The sequence below is a fragment of the Glandiceps talaboti genome, chromosome 17 (assembly GCF_964340395.1).
Source record: "Glandiceps talaboti chromosome 17, keGlaTala1.1, whole genome shotgun sequence".
Classification (NCBI taxonomy): Eukaryota; Metazoa; Hemichordata; class Enteropneusta; family Spengelidae; genus Glandiceps; species Glandiceps talaboti.
In genome coordinates, this window is record NC_135565.1 from 18,842,040 (window position 1) to 18,869,035 (window position 26,996).

Sequence of the window (26,996 nt, forward strand, 5' to 3'; positions counted from 1 at the left end):
CAGTGTTTTCATAGGCCAGTACTTGTCTTCTTTGTCCTGGAGCTTTGACTAGTTTAGTGAGAACATTGTCTATCATTCTACACATACATGATACATAATAAATAATGTAATGTATAGTTCAACTAATCCTTGATATTGTACATCAAGTACATTGTAATATAGTTGTTTCATTGGAATAAAGTTGTTCTTTTACTCGGGATCTTAGCTACCAAATGTTACTGAATACAGTGTAGGACATCACAATCCCATAATGCCACAGCCTACAATGTAACAACTTTCTTCTGAGAAGATTGATTCTTCATTACATCTGAATTCAAATCAGTTGACTTTTTGTCATGGTGTCATCGTGCAGAATTGAGAATTAAACAAAGTTAATTGGTTACTATTGAAAGGATAGAACAGAGATTGATAGGCAGATTTATAATTTTTCCAAAAGCAAGTTTGCACTAAGCCAGTATTAGTTAGAGTAAGCTCACCTTTTAGTATAGAAAAATGTGTAGTCAGATGTAGATAAGTCAGGGCATTCCTGTGAAATCAATCAGAAATGGAACCATCAATCTTATTGAAAGGTAATTTGTAGTGTAATGTGTATGGATTTGAACTCAAATTGCACAAATCCATAGGATTTAACTTGGTTTAAGTGTTTGTAAGAATCAACTATCGGTACATTGGACATACAAATGTAGTACATACATGTACCATCGTTTCGGAACTTAAAAAAAATTATCTGTCTTGATAAGTTGATTGACTTCTTAATAAATCAGCAACAAGGTAGTAGGGAAGTTAACATGACATTGTTCATTGTGTTATCAGTTGATGATCTGTATGTATAGGTAATTAGTACTTGCAGATGTATAAGTTATGTTATCAGTTCAGTATCAGTTTGGTATCAGTTTTGTATCAGTTCCACATTCAAAAGTAACTACATTTTTGTACATGGAAATAAAGTAAATCTTAGATACACTTAATGTAAATATTTACATAGCTCAGCAATTTGGGCAATCATCTGTTGAGATATTCATGTTCAGGTCATAAATATTTTGATAAGTAGGATGGCATGTATTCATGTTCAGGTCCATATTTTTGACACATTGTGTCTGATACATTTACATTGTATATTCATGTTCAGGTCCAGAATATTTAGACAAGTTGTATAATATGTATTATGTTCAGATCCTGATTTGACAAGTTATATTGTACATACATGTATGTCATGTATTCATGTTCAGGTCCAGAATATTTAGACAAGTTATATAATATGTATTATGTTCAGATCCTGATTTGACAAGTTATATTGTACATACATGTATGTCATGTATTCATGTTCAGGTCCAGAATATTTTGATAAGTTATACATATATGTGATGTATTCATATTCAGGTCCAAAATGTTTTGATAACTTATATGTAATGTATTCATGTTCAGGTCCAGAATATTTTGATAAGTTGTATGTGATGTATTCATTTTCAGGTCCAGAATATGGTACCATGTCATCAGCATGGAAGGCAGTCTTTACAGAAGCAGAAAGAAACTGTGACATCCATCTTGACGTCAAAGAACAACTTATGACAGACACTCATCAGAAAGTCAAATCATGGCAAAAAGAGAACTATCATAAAAAGATGCTTAGTTTTAAAGAAACTGTTGAAACTGATGAAGGTTTCAAAAAGGTAAGTGGTCAAGATTTTCTTCCTCTTGCACCAGTATTAATCTTCTTTCTATGGGGGGGGGGGGGGGGGGGGGTTGTTTTAAAAAAAACTATGAGTTGGAAAAAACAGTTCATCCTGTCATTAGAATGTGAGCTGAAATTATGAATATGAGCTAAGATTATGGATCGGTGTTTTTTTTTTCATGGATGGTTAGTAAGTTGAATCTATCTCTGATATTTTACTTGGGTACCCCACCAAGGTAGTGATACATGGTATGGAAACCCATGCCAATGTTTACCAAATTTCTCTTAATCTGTAACCAGGGTATACCAAACCTTTGAAAAAAACACCATACCAAAGGCATAAAAAAGAAGTATTCACAACTTGCTCTTTTAATTGAATACTTGATGTTACGAAGACTTTATTTTCTCAAATATAAAGTACATGTATACCTTGAAATTGTCCTGAGATTGTATTGCCCAAGGACTTCAAGCCATTCAGAAACAAGTGACTACGAGGCATGAACTGGCAATTTGCATAAGTTGCAGATTCCAAACCAGCAACTATTGGACCATCATGATTCCATAATGTTATGTACTGTGATGGAGTTTCATGAGTTGATCATAGTGTTTGTAATGGATTTCAGGCACAAAAACCATGGGCTAAGTTACTGGCTAAAGTAACATCAACAAAGAAATCCTACCACAACATGTGTAAATTAGAGAAGTCAGCTATCAATGGAGAAAACAACGCTAAAGAAGATTCATCACTCTCACCGGACCAGGTATGTAAAACAGTGTTAGTGAATCTCAACCTCATCCCCTCACCTCCCACCTCGCACCCCCCAGCAAAAATAGACTGATCTAAGTCTGCTTATAATATCTTAGTCAATAAAGTCACATGGTCATTAAATCTCACTGACAATTGACATGGACACTATTTAAATCATCATCCTTCCACCTCCTAAAATAGTAAAAATAGACAGGCAGCTGGTTTTTTTGTGAGTACCATCAATAAATTACAAAACTACATGAGAAAACAAGCCAACTTACCAGTTATCCAGAGAGCTAGTTTATTAACAGAAAAGATCAGAGAAATGAGAGATCAGCTAATTCACTGTCAGCAGTTTCAAATCTGAAAATTCTGTCCTAAACATATCAGGAAATGATCTATGTACAGTAAGAATGTGATTCATGTGTCATCTTCTTGAAATAGCTGCCTGAGGTGTGAAATTAATCCAAGATTGAAATCAAACTGTTTATAAGCTCATCAGTTGTGATTATTATGATTGATTTATCATCTTTCATTCTCCACATTTCATACAAATGATTCATGTCAAATATAACAAATTAATTTACCAGTTTACTGATGTTAGAATCTGTAATTCTAGATTTGTTCAGTCATTTTATTGTCATATTGTATCACACAATTGTGCGGAATTATGATTTCACTCATGTCAGAATGTCAAATAAGAAGTATTTACTAATTTGTTGCACTGTCACTCAAAATACTCATTGATAACGAAAAAGATATTTTTGTTTGAAATTCTTAATTGTAAGTTTCACACCTTGAAAATTTTGCACCTGAAAATATTTTGACGGCGAATCAAGAAAATATTTTTTAGCTACTGAAATTTTTATATGAATTTTGTTGTATGTTACAATGTTACAATCATGATATTTATTAAATTGACAACTTTATTAAAATGTGTCATTTATTATTTTAAATGTACACATGTATAACTGCAACATATATGTAGAATATTATTTGAATGTCAGCCATAACAATGTGATGATTCATAAGAGTATGATATATAAAGTGAATGCTACTTTTACCAGAATGTATTGCGTGATAATAAAGTAATGTGAATGTATCGCATGATTGTAACCTAATTTGAATGTGTAGCATGATTTTACAGCAATGTAATCAGGCTTGCTACATTATCGTAACTTTACCTGATTTGTTACATTATTAACATGCATTTATCCATGATTGTTATTGAAGTGTTGTAACTTTATCCCAACTTGATACATTGTTGCAACTTTCCCCCTCAAACTTGTTACAATGTTGCAACTTTACTTTGAACATGTTACATTCTTAATTAATGCTTCAGTCGTAACTTGTTGCAATATTGTTACTTTTACACAAACTGTTAATGTTGTAACATTATGGAATTGTTACAGTGTTGCTAAACGTCTGAATTGTTTTTCCTTTTTCCTTCAAACTTGTTACAATGTTGCAGCTTTACTTTGAACATGTTACATTCTTAATGCTTCTGTTGCAAAAGTGTAACTTTATTCAAACTGTTTCAATGTTGTAATGTTAACCTCCCTGTTTTATCTAATCTTGTTGCAGTGTTGCAACTTAATCTTAACTTGTTACAATGTTGTAACTTTATCTCGAATTGTTACAATGTGGTAACTTTGTAGCTAATAATACAGTACCTGTATAGGATACATGTATGAAACTCACCCATGCAAAGCAGCACGTTAATTGACTGTAATTGCTGAATATCACTCACCAAAATTAGCACACCTCTTGAGCATCATTACCAACCTGTCCAAAATAGTATATATTTTGACTATCTCCTATAAATACCTACAGAATTCTTCTGACGACGCGAATGCCAGAAATGATAAACTTGTAAGTATGTTACAATAAAGTTGTTGCAAGTTTGAAAAGTCCATCAGTGTAAAAAAAAATCACCCTCAGAATGTAATACTTGTAGTGTACATGTACTGTAACAAAAGTAAGTAAATTTGGGTATAGAATTCCATCCATTTCCTTCCCATCCATTCTGTGTTTCCAGGGTATACTGTCATGGTGGTTGTAGTGTAGTGTAGTGTAGTGTAGTGTTGTGTTGTGTGACTTGTGACCGTATATGTTCATACATCTATTGTATATGGTGTAATAATGATGTTGTGAACACAGATTTGCAGTGGGAAAAGGTTCAGGTTTAAGTTTGTTTTGAAGAGTTTGTTTTCTGCTATATTGGTGTATCATGGTTAAAATCAGCTCTCATAGCAGAAGTACAGTGTTTAATACATTGCAAAGTTATACTTGTAATGGCATTGCTCAACCAGGGATGTAGATACAGGCCGGTAGCTAGCAAAAACAACTGGCTACTCCACAATTTCTTGCTGGCTACTTTTACAGGAATCTGTGTTTAAAAAAACTTTGTTTCAACCACTATATATTCATTGTAGGGCAGATTCATGGTTCTTCCGTATATATATTACTGCCTACTTTTCCTATTGTACCATCTTATTTTAAAATTAGCTATATCCCTGTCTCTAGCAATTGACAAATATGGTTGTATCCATTCACAAATAAAGATTGAATGTTGGGTAGTATCGTGCAGTCATTTTGCTTTGCTTTTGTGGTGATATATGTTGTTTTTTATAAATCAGCAAGTCTGAGTGATCCAGTCACCTCAAGATTTACTACAGCTCAGGCTTTGTTTTTGGTTGAGACACAGAACATCTGAAAGTGGCAGGTTGCTCAGGCCAATTAAACTACTGTACCTTCAGTTCATATACATTTTGTAACTGTATTCACATACAATCCTTGCACTATTTGTCTAGAAATGCTGTTGATCAGAATGTTGTTTTATCAGTAATAGTCAATTTAAACTGGTTCTGTAGGTGCCAAAAAGTTGTCTCCGTACCACAATATCAAGTAGACATATATTGATACAAAATAACATTAGGCATCTCTAATGTAAGTTCATGCCATGTTCTTATCAGTTTGTTTACATCTGTGAAAGTTAGTCATATTGCAATATACAATATGTCTAACTTTCACTGACATAAACAAACTGATAAAAACATAGCATGCATCTACATATGAGGCACTCACTGTTGATTTTGTATCAATGTTGATCGTGTGACAAGGAGAAGACTTCAAGGCACTTTCAAAGCCATTTTTAATCGTCCACCACTGATAAAACTATGTTCTGATCAACAACATTTCTACATGTAGACAACAGGTGTAAAGGTAATAATACTAATAGCGAATACAGAGTTCTGAGTATGAATTAAAGAGATACAACTCTATGGTTAACGTTCTGAAACTAACATTATGATTTACTGAAAACTTCCTGACATTGACTGCACAGATTATTTTTATCATGGGTTCAGACGAAAGGTTGATAATATTTACAACTGTCACGTTTCACAGAATTTTTATCAAGGTTTTTCTTCACAATTATAATGAAATGTTTACGAAACTGGGAATGACATCAAACTTTTGTTCTTTCTGAACATAGTCATATAGTTGAAACTTTACTAGATGTTAATGTAATTTCAAGAAGGCCAGTTCAGTAAGCATGTATTACGTCATATTGGCCTAAGAAATATAAGTTATAGGTCTCCAATATGTACTTACATGTAATTGTAAATAAGCTGATTGAAGCAAGAATTGTGACAACATCATCTACATTCAACTATATGTATGTATCCCAACAAATACAATTGTAATCTGTCATAGAGCCTGCCTACCGTGTTTTCCCTGTAACACCCACCTACATGTACATATATCCCCAATATACACGTTATAACGCTATGTTATCCTGTAAAACCCACCTACATGTACACATATCCCAATACACACATACATGTATGTCATTATGCCGTGTTATCCTGTAATACCTACATACATATTCCTGGTGTTTATAGTGTGCATACTCATAATGCCACATTCACTGCTTAAGTCCACTGTTAGATAACTGGTTTTACAGTGTTTTTTGTTGTTGCACTGCTAGTACTAGTAGTATTTGCGTGTGTTCAAATCTAGTGTTATCCCTAGAAATTTTCCATATCGTATATATGCACGTTTCCATAGTAACTGGATGGATTCTTGGTATCTATTTCAAGAAAAGCCAGCCTTTCATATTAGAAAGGTATTATAAACGTTAATGTTCACTTTGTGAGTTTAGCTGGCAGCCTTGACATTGCTCTTCACTCTTCAGATTTGAAATGGAAGACGGCATCTGTTCAAACAGGCATTTGGTGTGGAATGCACACTTTTCAGCACCATAGAAATTGAAGAGAACTGTTGGTTTCGGAGCCTGGAGCATTATACGTTGTATTGCTCATGGAAGAATTGTAGGGAGAGCACTGACAGAAAAATTCTAGGGAAAACACTGATTTAGCAATGTTGGCATTTTCAAATGTCTTCTTTTCATGCCTGTAATTTACAAATCTCGGTTTTCTTTTGATAATAACAGATAAAGAAACTGCGTGACAAAGTAGAAAAATGTAGACAAGACAAAATAAAGGCTAAAGACAAATATGAAAAGGCTTTAAGTGATCTGACCAATTACAACGCACGATACATGGAAGATATGACACAACAATTTAACAAGACTCAAGATTTTGAAGGAAAACGGCTCACTTTCTTTAAAGAAATTCTCTCAGATTTACACGAAAGACTAGACCTCTCAAGTCAAGCTAAGTAAGTATATTATTATTTTGATTAATAATAATAATAATGTTGGGTTCTTATATAGCGCTTTCCCACTCCGTGCTCAAAGCGCTTTACAATTATTACCCCTGGCTCGGATCAGAACAGCACAACAGCCCTTTAGTCTTCCTCAACTCCCCGGGGAGCATACAAGGTGATTGTCTATATAAACACAACTTTATGTATATTTTATTGTAAATATTGTTTCATTCCTTAAACTACTATATGTATTTAAAGTGGCCATATGGATGAGAATTTGGTATTTATTTTGGATTTTTATTTGATAAAACAGCTTTACTATGTTTTTCTACTTGGAAAAATAATGTGAAATAACATCTACCTGAGTTCTATGGATGTTATATTGTGGTTCTCCACCTAAATAAAATTTGAAATTGCAAATTTTACCGGATTCTCCCTTTCTGTAGGTAGGTAGGTTCCCAAACCTTTTTTGTTAACTTTCTGTAAAGAGTTCATAATATAATTGTTTGTTTGTTTGGTTTCCTGTATAGGTTTACTCAGGTGTACTCAGATTTCATACAAACAGTTCAGAATGCAGATGCAGACAAAGATTTGAAATGGTTTAAGAACACTTATGGTACAGGAATGTCTATGAACTGGCCAGCATTTGAAGTAAGTTACTTTTACTTTGCAGCGTTCTTACTTGGTGATATGAAGTAAGTTTCCATTTGTAAGTTTTGTTCTAAAAATTCCATTCACAAATCTGCTCCTACATGTATGTTTAAGAAGTTTTAAAAAGTCAGACTTCACCTTTAACCTTGACCTTCCTCTTCAAGGTCATATTGCAGATTTCACAACTAAAGAAGTTTTTTACTTAAAACTTCATTCACAGGACTAGCTGTTATTTAATGTCCAAGGAATTTATAGTTGGTGTGTGAGATGACTTAATATGTGATTTGTTATTTATTACTGGTTGGAACTGTGTCTTTAAGTATACATGTAGAAGATGTGTTGTTATGAAAATATATAGGAAACTAAATGAAAATTACTATTAATGTGTGATTTGTCATTTATTAGTGTGTGTGTGTGTGTGGGGGGGGGGGCTGTGTCTTTAAATTTATAAGACTTGTTATTAAATATTGTAAATGTGTGTAAAATGATTGTTATGATTATTTATTAGTATTGGGTCTATAACAAGTATGGAAGACGTTATGAAAATATGTAGGAAACTAACTATTAAAAATGTGTGATTTGTCATTTATTAACGTTGGGGGGGGGGGGGGGCTGTGTCTTTAAATTTAGAAGACTTGTTATTAAAAATTGTAAATGTGTGTAAAATGATTGTTATGATTATTTATTAGTATTGGGTCTATAACAAGTATGGAAGACGTTATGAAAATATGTAGGAAACTAACTTAAAAATGTGTGATTTGTCATTTATTAACGTTGGGGGGGGGGGCTGTGTCTTTAAATTTAGAAGACTTGTTATTAGTAAACATCCTAAGAAACAGTGTGCGAAAATGATTGTTGATAGTGCTGTATAGTGTGTTTACTCGTTTACAGTAAACATCTTACGAATGTGTATGAAAATTGCTGTTAATGTGATTTGTTAGTTGTTCATGTTTGAGTCTGTCTTTAAACGAAGAAGACTTGTTATGAAAACATTGAAGGGTAGGGTACAGTGTGTGAAAATGACTTAATATGTGAGTTACCATTTGTTTTTGGTGAGGGATGTGTCTTTAAATATAGACTTATCATTAAGCGTTGTAGGAACAATGAAAATGACTTAACATGTGATTTCAACTCATTTGTTATGATAGGAATATTCAGAAGAACTCCATTCTATCAGTAGCAAGAAGAAAAGCAAGGGTAATGTTGGTGGAGGTGATGAAGTGATGTTGACAAATGCATCCTACAAGGGTACCTCAAATATATCAGCTCCCAGTACTGGAAGCTATGATCCAAACATCAATCAAGTCGTTGATAGGTAGGTCAAAGCAAATCTGCAATGTCATCACTCTGTGAACTGAGTGACTAAAACCAACAAAGTATGCACACCACCCTGGAGGAGTTTTGCTCAATTGTGAGACAGTTTCCAGTATCCAAACAGATACAGATACAGATACAGATACAGATACAGATACAGATACAGATACAGATACAGATACAGATACAGATACAGGTACAGGTACAGATACAGATACAGATACAGATACATATACTACATATACATAATACATATACATATGAATGTAAGTGTCTTGCTGGAGAGAACAGTGCTCAATGCAAATATTAGTAGCAGAGCATTATAGACTTAATTCAAAAGAATAAGGATGTAATAAGTCATTACTCAGAGTTTCACGCTTCGAGCAATCTTCAGATCACTCGAAGCGTGAAACTCTGAGTAACAACTTATTACATCCTTATTCTTTTTAATTAAGTCTAATACACTTGTACGTATACACATATACATATACATAATTATACATACACAGATACAGATACAGACACACACTCACTCACTCACTCACTCACTCACTCACTCACTCACTCACTCACTCACTCACTCACTCACAGATACAGATATCAATAGACATACAGGTACAGATACAAAGGTTGATGTAAGGGGAGGGGGAGGGGGAGGGGGTTGAAATGTTTGCGGTGTAAGCAACCCTATGATGAATCACTCAGTCTATTAAAAAAAGACATGATCAAATTTTGTTTCCTCAAACACTTCTTTAAGAAGTTTTCGTTGTATAAGTCTACTTAGGAAATTGAAATAGGTTTAACTTAAAACTATAGGCATTTCTAGCTTTCCAGACAGCCATGATGCTAAGAGTTCAGGATATCTCTGTACCAATGTATTATCCTTTCACCCCCCCCCCCCCCCCATTTTTCCATGCTACTAACTATCATTTCATTTCCATTTCACTTGCCTCATGTATACCCCTGTGTATATTATATAGAGCTCTATCAGTCAGTAGAGGAGAGGTTGGCCAAAAAAACTCATTCCGTGGGCAATAACACTAGAATCGTTTAATAACCAATCTGGTCAAGAATGATGTAATATTCAGGGATGTAGCTAAGTTTAAAAGTAGCTGGTGAAATGTGACAAGAGGGCTGTGATATCCTAGAATGTAGTCTGGATACCAACATGGTGGAGGTGTAAATGTAATGATACTGTATAGGAACTAGACTACCTGGAATGAGATTCATTAATCTGATGGAAATGTACTGGTAGAGACAAAGAAATTTTAAAACAAATGCATACAAAAGTAACTGACAAAAATCATTGCAAAGTAACTGTTTCAATGCCAGCTACCAGCCCTTATCTACATCCCTGATATTACAGTAGATATTTATATTATTGTAGGGCAAGACCAAATCATATAGTAGTTTGTTTTGTTACTTAGCTATGATAAATTATGATCACAGTTCACTCTGTACACTGACTGCTATGCTTGGATGTGAATTCACTATAACTACATTGCTGTAATGCATAGATTATTTTTTTGGTTTCTGCATCCTTAATTTGTTTGGCATATAATAGAAAATGCACAATACTTGGTTTTATTTAGCTGTTGATTTCTAAGCCCTTGAAGTAGCTTCTGACTTAGCACACTTGTATTTAAAGGATCGTGTATATATGTAAGATCAAGTTTGTGTGTGTGTGTGTGTGTGTGTGTGTGTGTATGTGTGTGTGTGTGTGTGTGTGTTCATATGTGAGTGAGTGTGTAGGTGTGTGACACCATGTATGTCTATGCATTTGTACCCAGGAAAGAAAACTTCAAAAACATGATTTAGATTCCTGCATAAAGAAATCCAGGAAACTTTTGTCAGTTTCTGTTGTTATTGCCGTTTATAGAAACGTGATGTTAACAGGATGAGTGTAAATCAGGTCAACTAAGTTGATATCAATCATTGAAATTAATGCATTCCTGTACAACGATATAGTTTAAAAAATTAGAAAGAAATCATTTCTGCTTTGGTTTCATTTCCATGGTTACCTGTCATTGTCATAATCAAGTATCATCAGAAATATGAGTAATATTGAGTGATGGAGTAATAAAAATGAAGCAATCATATTTCACTGGCAGCTGATTTTGATGAATGTCATCGTTTAAGCATTAAGAACATGGCGTGGCGTGACATCAGTGGTAATGTTCATATCACTGCATATACATTGTATTGTTTATCATGCATGTCTGTTGCAGATCATAAAACACCAGGTATGTGGTGCAGTGTATTTGTTGTAAAGTTAACAATCTATGTATGTATGTGTGTGTGTGTGTGTGAGCATCTTTCTCATCTCATTTTGTGCGTTGTGTTTTTTTTCCTTTGTTTTTCTCCATCCATAATTAATGATAACCAGTGGCTACCACAGTCAGAGCCGATATACTGATTATAATGTGTACCAGCAAACTTACAGTCAGCCGTCTCCGCCAGAAATTACTAAGAGGTTAGTTGTGTAAGAACCCCCTTGGTGGATGATGTAAACCCAGAGTTTGTGTAGAAACCCCCATTGGTGGATTACGTAAACCCAGAGTTTGTGTAGAAACCCCTTGGTGGATCACATAAACCCAGAGTTTGTGTAGAAACCCCCATTGGTGGATTACGTAAACCCAGAGTTTGTGTAGAAACCCCTTGGTGGATCACGTAAACCCAGAGTTTGTGTAGAAACCCCCTTGGTGGATCACGTAAACCCAGAGTTTGTGTAGAAACCCCCATTGGTGGATCACGTAAACCCAGAGTTTGTGTAGAAACCCCCTTGGTGGATTACGTAAACCCAGAGTTTGTGTACATATGTAACCTCTTGGTGGATTACGTCACAATGACCCATAGAGTGTAACCTATGGTCTCAGATAGTTGCTTGCTGGTGGCTTATAAATTGCTGTTAACTGCCTAAACTAATTTTTGTCAGTAATTGCTATATGACATTTCTTATTAATTAATTTAGTTGTTCTCCTATTTTTTTACGTTCCAAATTATTATTAGCTGTTGCACCTGTGAATTTCTCTCAGCTTTCCTCATGTCAAGTTATTTCTGTTTATATTTTGCACTGTTCAGTTCACTTCTGTTCGTGAATCTATTAGTGCTCTTGATTCACACACTAATTAAAAAGTTGCTTCTTTGTTTGTGTGTTATTTTGTGTATGTATGCATGTACATTTTGTACTGTGGCAGTATGTAACATTTCTGTTTGCATGGTGTTTTGTATATTATTGTTAAAATCTATTTTAACTCCTTAATAAACTGATTATTCTGTAGTTATTGGTCCCCTTAACTTAGAGTTTAATGGTAAATGGATAGGTGAATCAATGCTGAATAGCGTAGTCCTCATTAGATACACTTGTGTGGTTAGTCCTGCAAGGTTTTTCTTTGGTTTGACCCAGTGTGATACTGCCCTCTGTAGTTATGTTTATTTTATTCTTTTGTTTAGCTGTGGTAACTTGGTAAGGGGTAAAGAGGCTAGCTTTCTTTCCATCTTCATCCGCTCACTTCATTTCTATAACACATTTTTCCTTTTTAGCTGATCTTCAGGTTTTGCTTTTCAGTAATAATAATGCTACAGTATTTACTCATTGCTGAAATCTTGTAAAGAAACTCAGCTGCACAGTGCCACTTGACATGTGTTCAGACATTTGGGGGAAATCCTCAATGTATTTGTCGTGACATTGTTGGTATTTGACTAAGATACCAAGGTGCTATTTTATCACCCAGTCATATTTCAATTAATAGCAGTAAGCAATATTATTGAACTAAATGCAGAAATAAGAAATATGTTTGATAAGACATTTCCTTTTGTCAATCCACTTTTGTGAATTTACTGTTATTGATTTTATTCATGTTGAACAATTAGATGTTATTCTCCAATATTTCATTCAGCCAAGGAAAATAGGGTGACCTAAGGGGCCTTTGTCACTACGAGTCACTAGACGAGTAGTGACAACCCTTAGGTCACGAGTGTTTTCATTTCGAATGAAGAAAAATATTGGAGAATAACATAATTATATCAGCACCTGTAATATTAAGAAAAATCAGGGAAAGCAATCACAATTTTTAATGTTTTGACTAATATTTCAAACATAGCAGAACCAGGGATGTAGACACATTGTCATGTCATAGACGTGCATTGTGGTGACATGGAACAATCAGAGTATATATTCCATACTCTTAGTTCGTGTACAGTATAATGATCAGTGACTTCCACAATTCACTTGAAAACCGCATTTGTTTCTAACTCACCATTCCAAAGTAACTATATTTTACTGTCCTTATATGAAGAGGTAAGTATGTAGAACATACATGTAAGTAACGTATAAGATTTCCTGTCATGTGTATGAAATATTTTATAGTAGATAGATAGAATGGTGGTTATATATATGATCTGTGTTTATATGTAGTAATCCTGACCCAGGAGTGGAGGACAATAAACCCTTTGGTAATGAAGAGTGGGATGACGAGGTTGTCGGTGTACCAGTCAAGGCTATGTATGACTATGAAGGTGCTGAGGAAGATGAACTTAGTTTTAGAGCAGGTATGTATGACTTCTTGAAGGTGTTGTGGAAGACAACCTGGATCAATATGTATTATGTAGTATCTTTGTTGTGAGATATAAACAAACCAAATCATAATTTTTGGTTTGTTGCAAAAGACCTTTGGGAACAGTTAATGAATGTGTGTGTGTGTGTGTGTGTGTGTGTGTGTGTGTGTGTGTGTGTGTGTGTGTACATGTGTATGCATGTATGTGTGTTGTACATGCATATGCACATGTATGTGTGTGTATATGTGTGTGTGCTCACAAACATATTTGCATGTTTCTGTGTATGCTTCTATATATATGTGTGTGTGAGTCAGTGTTAAATATAACATCATCAACCTGGTTCTCCACCAGATTTTAACTGTAACTTAATGATATCACTTTCAGGTGATGTGTTCACTAAGTTACAAGATGAAGATGAACAAGGATGGTGTAAAGGCAGGATAGACGGAAAAAAAGGATTGTACCCAGCTAATTATGCGGAACCAATATAACAGTCACCTCTCCAAGTAACCTTGGGTAGTCAGACCAGTGAAATGAATTCCTAAAATATGGTACAGAATATCATATAAATCTTACGTACCCCAATAGACAACACATTTGGCTACTGTTATCTCAGAAAGTATCTCAAAAAGAATTCATAAATGTCACACATGGAGAAACAAGATTGAAAGCTGGTCTATAAAGCTCACCCAAGGTTTCTTGTAGGAGTGTTTCAGATCATTTTTAGTTTGAATTTTGCTGTAGATGTATAACTCTAGAATAACAATTCACTGTATACAGCATTCTTAGGGATATGTTTTCTCCTGTTATTTCCTATTCCCTGCTCAACAAGGAAATCTTTTAATGTATTTCCTAAATCGCATATATTATGTCGTAGGCTGTAAATTTGCATAAAACATTCAAAAAATTTATACTTTACAATAATGATACAGATAAGTGTAAGCTGGAACACTTCAAAGATAACAACGGAGTGAACAATGTGAAAATGTTTAAAAACGGCTTTACTAGTAGGTACGTATATATGTACACTGTATATATAAATGTATTATTCACCATAATTACAATTTGTGTGGGATTTTGGAAAAATATATTACATAATTGGTAATCTTACATTGGGAATTCATAGTTATTCTGTATGTATTTAATGTTTTGCTTTCCCCACCACTGTGTATGGCCAAGTGTATCAAAATTACCCAGTGAACTTAAGAAAAGTCAGAACCTGATTTGCATATTTAGACAAGTTAAGAAAAGTCAAACTGATTTGCATAATTAGTCAAGTTTGTCAGCTCAGATAATTATAATTTCTATTTCCTGAACAGCTGAGAGTTCAAATTATGTAACATATATTGAAAACAATGTGTGTGTGAACCTGAACTTGAAGCTGTTTATTGAAGCTCACTTATTTACACAGATCCCTCCATACCATAACTCCGCTCTGCCTACTTTTCAATGTTAAACAAGTCAGCACAAAACACAAAATTTACATAACATATTGTTACAAAGTATCTTTAAGCAATAATTTCCGCTATGCCTTTCATATATCCAGGTTTTATTAACAAATTCGCATAAGTTATACAAATATATATGTCCAAAGGCTCAGCTAATTTGCATGTAGTCAATATGCAAATAGCCATCATGTTAAACAAATTCAGTGTTGTTAATTTATACCATTCATAACAGAGGGAAGGCAGGTCTACATCATAGACAATCAATTTGTTTTTTTTTTCAACCCATCCCTATTATTGAATGTGCTCTTCTATAAGGTTTAATCATGGCTATGTCCATCATATGAAAAGTCAACAGTAGTGTGACTAAAGGAGGACAACATTTTTGTTCTGTGTCAAGATGAGAATTATTTTGAGTCACCACATATGAGATCAAATTTTCATAGTCACAATAACTGTCTCTGCATCAGTGGTCAAATTGGCTTAGATGGCACATTGGTGTACGTGATGACCAGAAGAATAAGACATTTCCATTGAAGCATTACCTTCCTGAAGTGCTTCTCTAAAAAAGATTGTGCCCTGTGCAAATATTTCTCCATAACTTTTAAGAGTTTGTCAAACATGGAGATAGAATAGTAACTATTCACATAATATATTCAATAGTCTTCATTTTTTTGGCATACATTGAACACATAGCAGCTTACAGTATCTAGATTGGCCCATGCTATCACCTCTAGAGGCTGTTATATATCATTTGTGATTATACCCATAATGTACACTCATAGCTTTATACATGTAGTTACATTACATATGACTTGTGTTGTCGCTAGACACACAGTTATATTGTAGACTTGTACTTACAAATTTTATGTTTTGTGCAACAAATTCAATCAACCCATTGCAGTCAATTAACTCACTTGTGCTGTCTCCATTAACACTTTTCACTGCTAGCCGTAAAGTAATGTTAGTAATAAATTTACTTAACTTGTTCCCAGCGTACATAGGGAAGGAGATGACAGTTTCAAGTTTTCAACTTTCCATCAGAATCTTGTGCACTTTTAGCATGGTCTTACTTTCCCATTCTTTGATTTTCTGAGCTGTTAAAACTTCAGCTGGGTGTGCTAGCCTTTATATTATACCCTCTCAATTTGCTTTTATCACCAGATTTTTCACAACTGCCACATTAACCAAAGTTACACATCTGTTGGCACTCACCAGTAAAGTAGTCAAACAAAATGTTATTTATTCATCAAGACTGAAATTTATTTTTTAAAAAAGGAACAGAAATTTCGGAATTTCATCTCTGTTTGCTGCAACTACAAATTTGCATAGTGTAAAATATATTCTCAGTAATTAACCAGTCACATATTTACAGAATGTGTTTTTTTCAAAAACTAATACAGCATTTTGTCATTTTATGAACTATTTTGAGTTCTTTGTATGCATAATTGCTTTCTCTTTATTTAACATTTTTAGGTAAATGTGTTTGGGTTAGATTTCAATTTATTGAGGTGAGGGATGTAGTTGTCGTTTACTAAAGTATATAACCAATCAAAACTGACAATGGACTGCTGCTATGACAACAGAACTAATCATTTCCAGATAAACTTGTATATGTTAGTATATGAGTATATGTTAGTTTTTCAAAGTTATGTTATTTTTTTTCTATATTGTGTTAATGTATATGTTATTTACTGGGATTATATACCACTTGAAGACAAAATGCTAAATGGTAAATATATGGAGAAACACACTATATAGTCTGTTGAGACTGTTTTCCATTTAGATTTCACTTATCCAAACGACCCTGTCCTAAGTGTTGGTTTTCATGAATATAATTAGAATATAATGTCAAATCAGAGAGTTAGTTTGTCGTCAATCAAAAATTTTAAAAACTGATAAAAGTTTGTAGGAATATTGATATGCAATTCTATGGGATATGAATTATGAACTGTTGTATATTGATACATTAATAACAATGAGGTTGTTGTTGTTTATTTTTGTTTACTGTGTTTACTTAAAAATATATGTGTGAAAAGGTACACAAAATTGTTATTCAGAAAATTTGATATCGTCTGCCAAACTTACTTTTATGTAATCTTAATGTGTTTTTAGTTTATCAGTTATGTGCATTTATGTTTTGAGTAAAAAGTCAAATATTGGTTATTTAACCCATTTCTATGTTTCTGTATATTCCTGCAATAATTCTGTTTGCCAATGTGGGTAGTGGCTTGTTTTATCCCATCAATTGGATGCTAACCCCACCCTATATTTGAATATGAAGTTGGTATGATCCATGTAAAGAATTGTACCATGGGTCGTACCATTGCGGAAATTTAGTTTAGCGAGGGGTGTGATTTTTCTCCTATGATAGGAGGTCGTATCATGAATATTTAACAAGAAATGTATGTATATGTATGAAAATAGCAATTGTTGGATCCCTTGTAGTTACTTTGATTTAGACAATGTAGAAATTAGCGTAGATTTTTGAAGAAAATATAGAAACATGATTAAAAAATGTGTGGAATGTTGAATATATGCAAAGGTGAGGTTTTCAATTTACAAAGTATAATGTTTCTGTAGAAAAAAAATATTTTCTTTTTTGGTTGGAGTTAACTAAAACTTCAGTAAGTTAAGGTGTCATATTGCATGCAGATCAACAAGGTTAGGGAGTCTTATGCACATTATTTGTTTGATTTGCATAGGACTACCTAGGTGAGTTAATAACGAATAATCTGAAACTGAAAAGCGTGCTTTACAAATGATTAGTGAGCTAAGGTGTCATATCACATGCAAATGATTATTTGCCTGATTTGCTTAAGACTACTTAGGCAAGTAAATAACAGGAATTTGGGTTTTGCAACATGCATGCATGGAAAAGCTTGCAGTTTGAAGCATTACATCGTCGGACAGTTTACTTGATTCAAATGTTTCATTTGTTGCATACGTCAACAAGGAAGCATTATGTTCCATTCTAAAAATTTTGAAATGCATCTTTTTCAAGAAATTTGACTCGGTAGCTACCACAAAGTGAAGGTTCCTATGTATTTGGTACAAGAGGAAAAATACAGAGCAACAGGATAACCAGGATTTTTGTTTTGTTGAAAAAACCCTGAGTAAATGAGAGGTACTACTAGACCTGGTACTTTACAAAATGTATATGTTGCCAGTACACTGTACCTATGGAGATATATGTGGTATGACATGTATATATACAAGTCTGTGAGGGCCTTAGGTTGATATAATTTCATAGCAAAGTAAAGCAGTGCTATACATTTGTTATGTTAGAAACCATTAAATCTCAGCTAAGTATTTTGAAATATGATCATCTTCACACCGTGTACATTCGCAGATCATAAACTTGCATATTATTTCATCTTGGTCATAGCGTGAAAGTATCACCCAAGGTTATAGTAATTCTTTGCACAGCCTGCTCTGTTAAATCTACAACTCGCAAACCCACTACATCAAATTTAAAAAAACTCCCTAATTGTAAATAATATTTTCATGCCACAGTCTGTGGAAGTTATACTTCTTGTACAAGAAGCAAAGTACTTGACACAGAGGGCGCCCTTGTGATATGCACTGTATTGACGTAGAGGGCGCTGTATAGTAACCATCAATACATAGAATAGTTAAGTTATCAGGTTGAATTTGAACCATATCCTGTACAGCAGTAAAGACCACGTCAGTTCAGTTATAGTTTGCCACTGGGAAAGAGCTAAGATTTACCATTATCTTCCTATGGAAGGTTTTATTACTTAGTCCCATGTACAATTAACTGCTGAATTTGAGTATCATGTGCTGTGTAATTCAATATTATACCAGTAATCCATATCAATCATACTTACAGTAAATATACCTTACAATTTCCACTTTGATAAGTTTATAAATACACCAGTCTGTATAGCATATACACTCTACTATCATTTATTACACTGTGATTTATGTATAGTCAGTAAAAGTGCACTAATTCTAAGTGACCATCTTCAATTTCTGAAAAAATTTCGTGTTTTTTCTATTTCTATGTTTTAAGGAAGAGGGAGTCCTAATATACTGTAGTCGATGAATTATTACTTGCATGTTGTGTGCATGACACTTCCTAGACAGGAGCAGTCAGTATTATGTCTATTGTGACCTTTGACCAGGAAGGTCAGGTCGCAGTGTGACCTTTGACCTGTTGTAAATCATATATTAAACTCGAACCTTTCTGTCAGGTTCGCTTTGACTCGACCATTAAGCATGTTTATTTGATCTGTGACCCTTAGTTTTACTTTGTTGACCTGTGTAGTGTCAATGTGACCTTTGACCTTTTGATGTCACATGTACATTGCCGTAATTACAATAACTAACAAGACCAGGTTGCTGTATTGTATCTGTATGCAGATAATACTTTAATTGATAATTAAAAACATACATAATTATTTAATTTTATATTTGTGTCGTGTTGTTCATAGAATGTGTGCAGTGTTAGTACAGTTATTGGTCATACTCCAAGAGTCTACACTAAACTGTCATCCACACATACACACAAAGAATCCTATTGACATGATTGGTTAGAACCTCAGACCACTAGTGGCTTGAGTTAGAACATACACTCTAGAGGCTATGCAGTAGAACGATCACAAGAAAAAACAAGGGCATCCTCTTTGCTACCGCTAGAGGGACTAAATTAGGTGAGGAATCTCCTCTCGGCAGTCGGCACCTTTACTGTCGCAGCCAGACTTGGTGACATATTCGTCTCTCTGTGAGATTCACGAATTACGCCCCAAGCGGCAAATTAAAGCCGAGAGAAGTAAGACATTTGACTGTTAATATCATGTGCAAGATGTATTAATCACATCAGTTCAATTGAAGCGTTTTGTTATTATATTGCGAAGTTTTATTTAATCAGTCGAAATCTTAATGACAACCTCCACAAGTACCCCCATTATTTTTACCCTCATCCCTTCCCTAAATTTGAAGTTACAACTTGAATGCATCACATCAAAACTTTTTTCGCGCTCATCCATAGAAAGCCACGACTGTTTTGAGTCAATGGAGAATGTCACTTTGGACGAATAATATGTACATAACATGGGTTTTCATGACAACACTACTTTTGTAGGGATTCTTCGTCATATGGTATAACTCCGTGTTTTATGTGAAAAACATGCCATCACGTACATACAGTACACGGTATGTGTTTACAGAATAGTCACGTAGCTATAATAAAAGTAATTTAAATGTCAATATTTTTCGTCATTGTTGCCATGACTACTTGATACAATGACGTTGATTGTTTCAGCTATGACGTCACTACTTTATAGTTATTAATACTAGTAAGTAATTCGTGGAAAGGTTTGGCAATTTCGTGTCAACCACACCTTGTATATGACGTCAGGATCTAATCTCTCCTGCTATTGGTTAAATCGGTCAAAATTCCCCATCAGAGTCCCCACCATCATCACACTGTAGACGATTATCCTGTGATAAATTTTGTCGTAATTCAACCGCACGCGTCGTAAAACGATCAGACCCTTTTGCGGGAATGATACTTTTTAGTGAGTAAGTAGAGTGAAATTATGCTAGACTGCAGTGTAAGATACGACGACATGTTTAATATTCGCCTCTATATTTGGCCTTGGTGAGAGGGGAAGACTGATGGGTGAGGGCGCTAAACACGATATTTTACATAATACTCTTCCTCGAGGAGAATTGATAATGTTATTCCTTTTCACTACTTTGTACTTTGTACTTCGTATTTTTCCAAAGTGCGTAAATATTCCCAACAGTAAAATTGGCATTGTGTAAATGTTTATGTGTTTCAGGTTATTGACTGAGAAAAAACACACTATCGTGCATGATCTAAGCGGCTTATAGCTCTCTTGTATATAATACGTTCTCAAACTTCATAAAGTTAAGCCTCCTCCTTCAGAACGTCATTGTGGGCGGATGTTTCTACTTTACAGACTTCACTAGCACTGTCACTGAAATGACAACAATTTATTGACCATATGAATTGTAACTTATACTACATGTGACCTCATATGGTATTGTTGTTGTGATTACGGATCGTGTTGTTACAGGTATAGACCTTGGTACTGTTTGAGGTGATGTATTGATATGTGTGTACCTTACTCCAAGGGAGACCAAAGTGGTTATGAAGTCGTGATTGCTTTATTTGCCTTCGAAATACCGATGTCAGCTATGTACATGTTTGTTTCATTGCTAATGCTTGACGTTTCGATAGGGGATCAGTAGCCTCGTCTACACGGCACTAAAAATCCTACCTGAGGATAGGATAGTTTGAAGCCCGTGTAGACGCAAACGCAAACGCGTCCTGAAACCGTCCTGAAACCGTCCCGACTTAGGGCACCGTCCTGAAACTCTCCTGACTTCGTCCTATGTACTGTCAGGACGGAAGGCGCGACATCTCCGCTGTAACCTTCCTACGTGTAGACACAAATCTATCCTACCTCAGGTAGGACTTGGGACTGCCTCAGGTATGACGACCTACGTGTAGATGAGGCTATTGTTTTCTAAGTGCTCGTTGCACATAGGACCAGTGTGCTTTGGTGTGAGATGTCAAAATGAAAAGATATCAATATTATAGTCTTTAGACTTTGGTTACGTCACGTCAAATAAATAACGTTTTATGTCAAAGGTCATATTTCAAGAGAGGGAAAATAAACATTTGTTGATTAGATTGACGTCATACACACTGGCGAACCATGTAATTTTTTTCCACTCTAACGACAAGTATTTCTCTCTTAGTAATTTATTATTGGTACGTTCTACCTGTAAGTTTATCGCATAGGGGGTGTAGTGGGTGGAAGTAAAATCTAACGTTATGTGTGAAGCTAGATTTTGATCAAATGTTAGTACTTAAAGTTTTGGTCATGGAGGAAACGCCAAATAATGTGGAAGTGTGCCGTGGCGAGGGAGCACAATTGTCTTTCATCATCATTTCTTTCATAGCAAAAGATGTTTGCCTCCACTACGATACAACGCGTTTCATGTTAGTGTTCACTCAGGGTGATACAACCACTCAGACTAATAAAATAATATATTGCATATTCTACACTCTTTAACTCACCGACGCTTTATTTTGCAGTGTCATGGAAGAAAATACAGCTCTGTTTTACGAGAATGCAATCAAGTTGCAATTTCTTGCTACAATTTGTCTAAACCAACTACACGCAGACGGCGCCAGTGTTTTGACGTCTGCGTGGTAGTACAGTTCATTTCATTTAGGCAAAATGTCACAAGAAATTGTATTAAATGTAATTCAATCTTGCTATCTTGAAGTGTAGGGTGTGCTGTTTCTAGCAATTGGTTTCTGTGTTGTAGTATCAATCATGGCCAGTGAACACTAACATGAATTGGGCTGTAAATGCTCTAATTATCACTCGTGTACCTGATTTGGACTGTGTCTGTAGTGATTTGATATGTACGACCAAACACAGAGAGAGTATACAGTTTCAATTAGATGGCATTCTATCTCACTGTGAACACAACTAAACAGTTTAGTGTTTGAAGTCTTCCTTGTTCGATCCGACAGTCGTGTTGATGTCTCTCCACAATGAGATAAAATGTATTATTTTATGTGCACGGGCGCTAACAGTGACTTTATTTTGTTTTTATGTAATTCGTAACAAGAAACCGTCACCTTGTGTGACACGTAAAAAACATCGTGCCGCCTCTATAGTCTCCCTAGCTAAGGGGTGGTAGTAATATTGACAATCAACAGCCCCACCCTATCTCTCTTATATATAGTTGTCATAGCTTGAAGAGGGTGTGCAAGACGCACTGAAACGTCGTTTATTAGTATATTTTACTTTAGGATTGAAAGTAAGGCCGACTTTGTACATTACTACCTGTTCAACAAGTCGTGACACACACACACACACACACACACACACACGCGCGCGCGCGCGCACACACACACGCACGCACGCACGCACGCACGCACGCACGCACACACACACACACACACATACATACATACATACATACATACATACATACATACATACATACACAAACATACACATACATACATACATACATACATACATACATACATACATACACACACACATACATACATACATACATACCTACCTACCTACCTACCTACCTACATACATACATACATACATACATACATACATACATACATGTACATACATACATACATACATACATACATACATACATACATACATACATGTACATACATACATACATACATACATACATACATACATACATACATACATACATACATACATACATACATACATACATACATACATGTACATACATACACACACATCAATTTAATCGGATAGAATCAAAAGGTATGTGAATCTAACACAGAGCCTAACATTATAAATGTTTCTAAAACGATATGACGTCACCTAAAATGCATTTTAATATTCATAGAGACGTGACACGTTACTGTTGCTCGAAGAAAGAACATTATTGGCGAGTAAACTCTCCTCTAAAGTCGCACTGGTTTGGCGTACAGTTAGCACTGTACAGGACAAACAACAAAATATACCAAAAATAAGAACGATTTCAGTAACAAATTCTCCCGGAGTGACAACTATTTGTTACTCCTCCAGGGTGCTATCGATAGACCTTGGAACTAGACAGATTATAATATTATCTAAGCATTTAATTTTACAAGTCTGTTCATAACATTGCATAATATGAAGTAGCTACATATGTGTATTCATTCCCTCCTTAGTCAATCTATCAGGTGACTCGTTTACGTTGTTTATCTGAGTTGAAGGACGATACACACACATTCCGTGCATTGGCGACCGGAAAGTAAACCACAAAGAGCGTTGATGCATGATTACTGCCCTCGATCGATGTCGTTGAATTGTTATATCAAATATTCACAAGTTGTTGTGACCAATCTTATAATACACAATAAGTAAATAGCTATCGCTGTTGTTATACGATAGCGGATATATCAGACTGACTTCGAGGAATAGGTGATCGCATGGCGTCGGGTCTAATTTTAGTAACACGTCTAGCGTTTATACAATACAGCCAATCGAGGTACAATATATACTTTCTCTGAATTCGACAAATTCTCCGAATTTAGGGGGGAAAGAAGGGGTTTCCCCACTTGAACAACCCAACTAGGATGTTATTTCCTCGTAGCTGAGAGTCCGGATTACATGATAGATGGGTATACTATAGGTTTATTATTGGCGTACAGTGTAAACAAAGATTGGTATAAACCATGCTAGCAAGAGTGATTGTCCTAAAAATGACAACGTATAGGAAATATAGTACCGTTACGATGACAGAAAAGTAAAAAATCTACTTTGACTGTGACTGTGACTGTGACTGTGACCGTGACTGTGATAATGATATAATACGATCGATATGATATGATATGATATATGATATGATATGATATGATATGATATGATATGATATGATATGATATGGTATGATATGGTATGATATGGTATGATATGATATATGATGTATGTGATGTGATGTGATGTGATGTGATGTGATGTGATGTGATATGATGTGATATGATATGATATGATATGATATGATGTATGTGATGTGATGTGACGTGACTTGACGTGACGTGACGTGATATGATATGATGTATGTGATGTGATGTGACGTGACTTGACGTGATGTGACGTGACGTGATATGATATGATATGATATGATGTATGTGATGTGATGTGATGTGACGTGACGTGACGTGACGTGATATGATATGATGTATGTGATGTGATGTGACGTGACGACGTGATGTGACGTGACGTGATATGATATGATGTATGTGATGTGATGTGATGTGACGACGTGATGTGACGTGACGTGATATGATATGATATGATATGATGTATGTGATGTGATGTGACGTGACGACGTGATGTGACGTGACGTGATATGATATGATATGATATGATGTATGTGATGTGATGTGATGTGACGTGACGTGACGTGACGTGATGTGATGTGATGTGATGTGATATGTTTTATTCAGTACTATACAGTACAAGCGAACAATGACAAATACTAGTACAAGGAAGATACAAGAAAGTTTATTGAAGTAGAGATAACACATAATAATTGTACATACAACATTAACATCTGCTGTCTGTCTGTCTGTCTGTCTGTCTGTCTGTCTGTCTGTCTGTCTGTCTGTCTGTCTGTCTGTCTATCTGTCTCCCTGCCCCCTCTCTCTCCCCCTCTCTACCCCTCTCTCTCACTCTCTCTACCCCCTCTCTCCCCCGCAAGAAATTGTGAAATTATACAATTTAAGGTAATTACAATTTTACGGTATGTTATATGATCTTATATGTGCGGGTATTGCCCGGCGTCACTTTATATCATATATAGACTGCTCATAAAGCCAATGCAATTTGGAAAGTATTAAATTTAAAGACCTATACTGCGAAAACAAGGTAGGTAGCACATGACGGTATTTTGTAACGACTTCCTGTATACAAAGAAAATACAGACATTGATACTCGAGCCGTATGAATAATTCATTTTTGCTTAGATTTCTGCTTTATAAAACAATTTCACCGTAGCTTCATACTTGGGAAATCAATGAGAAACAACATTGACCGAGTGTATGTTTGAAACTCAATATTTTGCAGAAAGCTAAAATATTGTGTAAAATTAAAGTTTTTTTTATATTCTATTCACAATAACAACCATTTACACAGTTATTAATCTTTGCAGTGTGTTGACTTACAAACAAGGACTTGACATATTGTTTCACATTGACTTTTCAAGTAGGAAGCCATGATGAAATTGTTTTATGAATGAGTTAAAAATCAAAATAAATACCAAATCCTCATCCATATGGCCACTTTTAAAATGATACATTGTGCCTTTTCTTATCTATTTTTAGATTTGTAGCAGTCAAGTTTTTGATTGACATTGAGATAAAGTGTATCACTTTATATGTATACATGCTATCAATATATGACTTCATGTCACAGGAAAATAAACTTGTTGTATAACAACAAAGACAGAAAAATCATCATGCTACAGCCCCTTTCAAATTACCGTTCACTGGCTCTGTTTGATATAACCATGCAGAAAACAGTGAGAAACTGCACATGCTACATTTTGTCTCAAATGAAATGAACTACCATATGGAGACATCAAACCATTGACGTCCGCGTGTCTGCGTCTAGGTTCAATGCACTTTGGTTTATTTCATAATTAGACAAAATGTAGTAACAGACTGCTATCTTGCTATCTTAGTGTACGTGCAGTTTCTTATTAGTTTCTACGTGATTTTACCAAACAGAACCTGTGAACTGTAACTTTAACTGTAACTGTACCTCGTTTGTGCAGTGTTTCCTTATTCATACACCAAGGCATCTACTTCACACTTTATTTGTATTCTACGACCTTGGTACTATTTATTTTCACTTTTTTGTACCTCATTTCTGCAATGCATACACCAAGGCATCTACTTCATACTTTATTAGTATGCTATGGCCTTGGATCTATTTTTATTTTCATTTTTTTATGTTATCTACATAAAAGGACTAAGTTGACCTTTGCCCCAGTGCATCTAGTGACACGATAACTTTAAATTTAGATTCATTGATATCATCCAAACGTTTTCCCTACTCTGTCCCTTATTTTACCCTCCATTGCGATGACGTCATTCTATGTTGTACATTGCGGTCGTCAAAGTAAACAAATGGCGGGAACAGAGCCAAGGCTCATTTGTCAAACTTTTCTGTGGAGAATTAAGGTAATTTTTTGTCTAGACTATGTGTAGACATCAACTGTTAGCCACGTTGACATGTGGAACAGATACGCTTGCTAACATGCAGATATTTTATTCTATTATTGAAACTTTTGAAATTTGGATAGTATTTGTGAGATACCGTGTTTGCGAGTATGTGTATGTGTGTGTGTGTGCGCGAGAGAGAGA

The 26,996-nt window shown here is 34.9% G+C and overlaps 1 protein-coding gene across 3 annotated transcripts in view; it reads left to right on the plus strand.

Moving 5' to 3' along the window:
* Window positions 1–19,466, plus strand: part of LOC144447968 (protein kinase C and casein kinase substrate in neurons protein 2-like) — a 45,843-nt gene extending 26,377 nt beyond the window's left edge. Inside the window, exons 3-11 of one of the 3 annotated variants that reach the window (XM_078138088.1) lie at window positions 1,471–1,670; window positions 2,296–2,433; window positions 4,254–4,292; window positions 6,877–7,103; window positions 7,622–7,742; window positions 8,891–9,057; window positions 11,443–11,529; window positions 13,474–13,607; window positions 13,998–19,466. In XM_078138088.1, coding sequence (XP_077994214.1) covers window positions 1,471–1,670; window positions 2,296–2,433; window positions 4,254–4,292; window positions 6,877–7,103; window positions 7,622–7,742; window positions 8,891–9,057; window positions 11,443–11,529; window positions 13,474–13,607; window positions 13,998–14,104 — 1,220 coding nt within the window. In that variant the 3' untranslated portion in view covers window positions 14,105–19,466. The remainder of the gene's footprint in view (window positions 1–1,470; window positions 1,671–2,295; window positions 2,434–4,253; window positions 4,293–6,876; window positions 7,104–7,621; window positions 7,743–8,890; window positions 9,058–11,442; window positions 11,530–13,473; window positions 13,608–13,997) is intronic. The other 2 variants (XM_078138091.1, XM_078138089.1) reach the window with 2 other exon arrangements.
* Window positions 19,467–26,996: the final 7,530 nt, after the last annotated feature.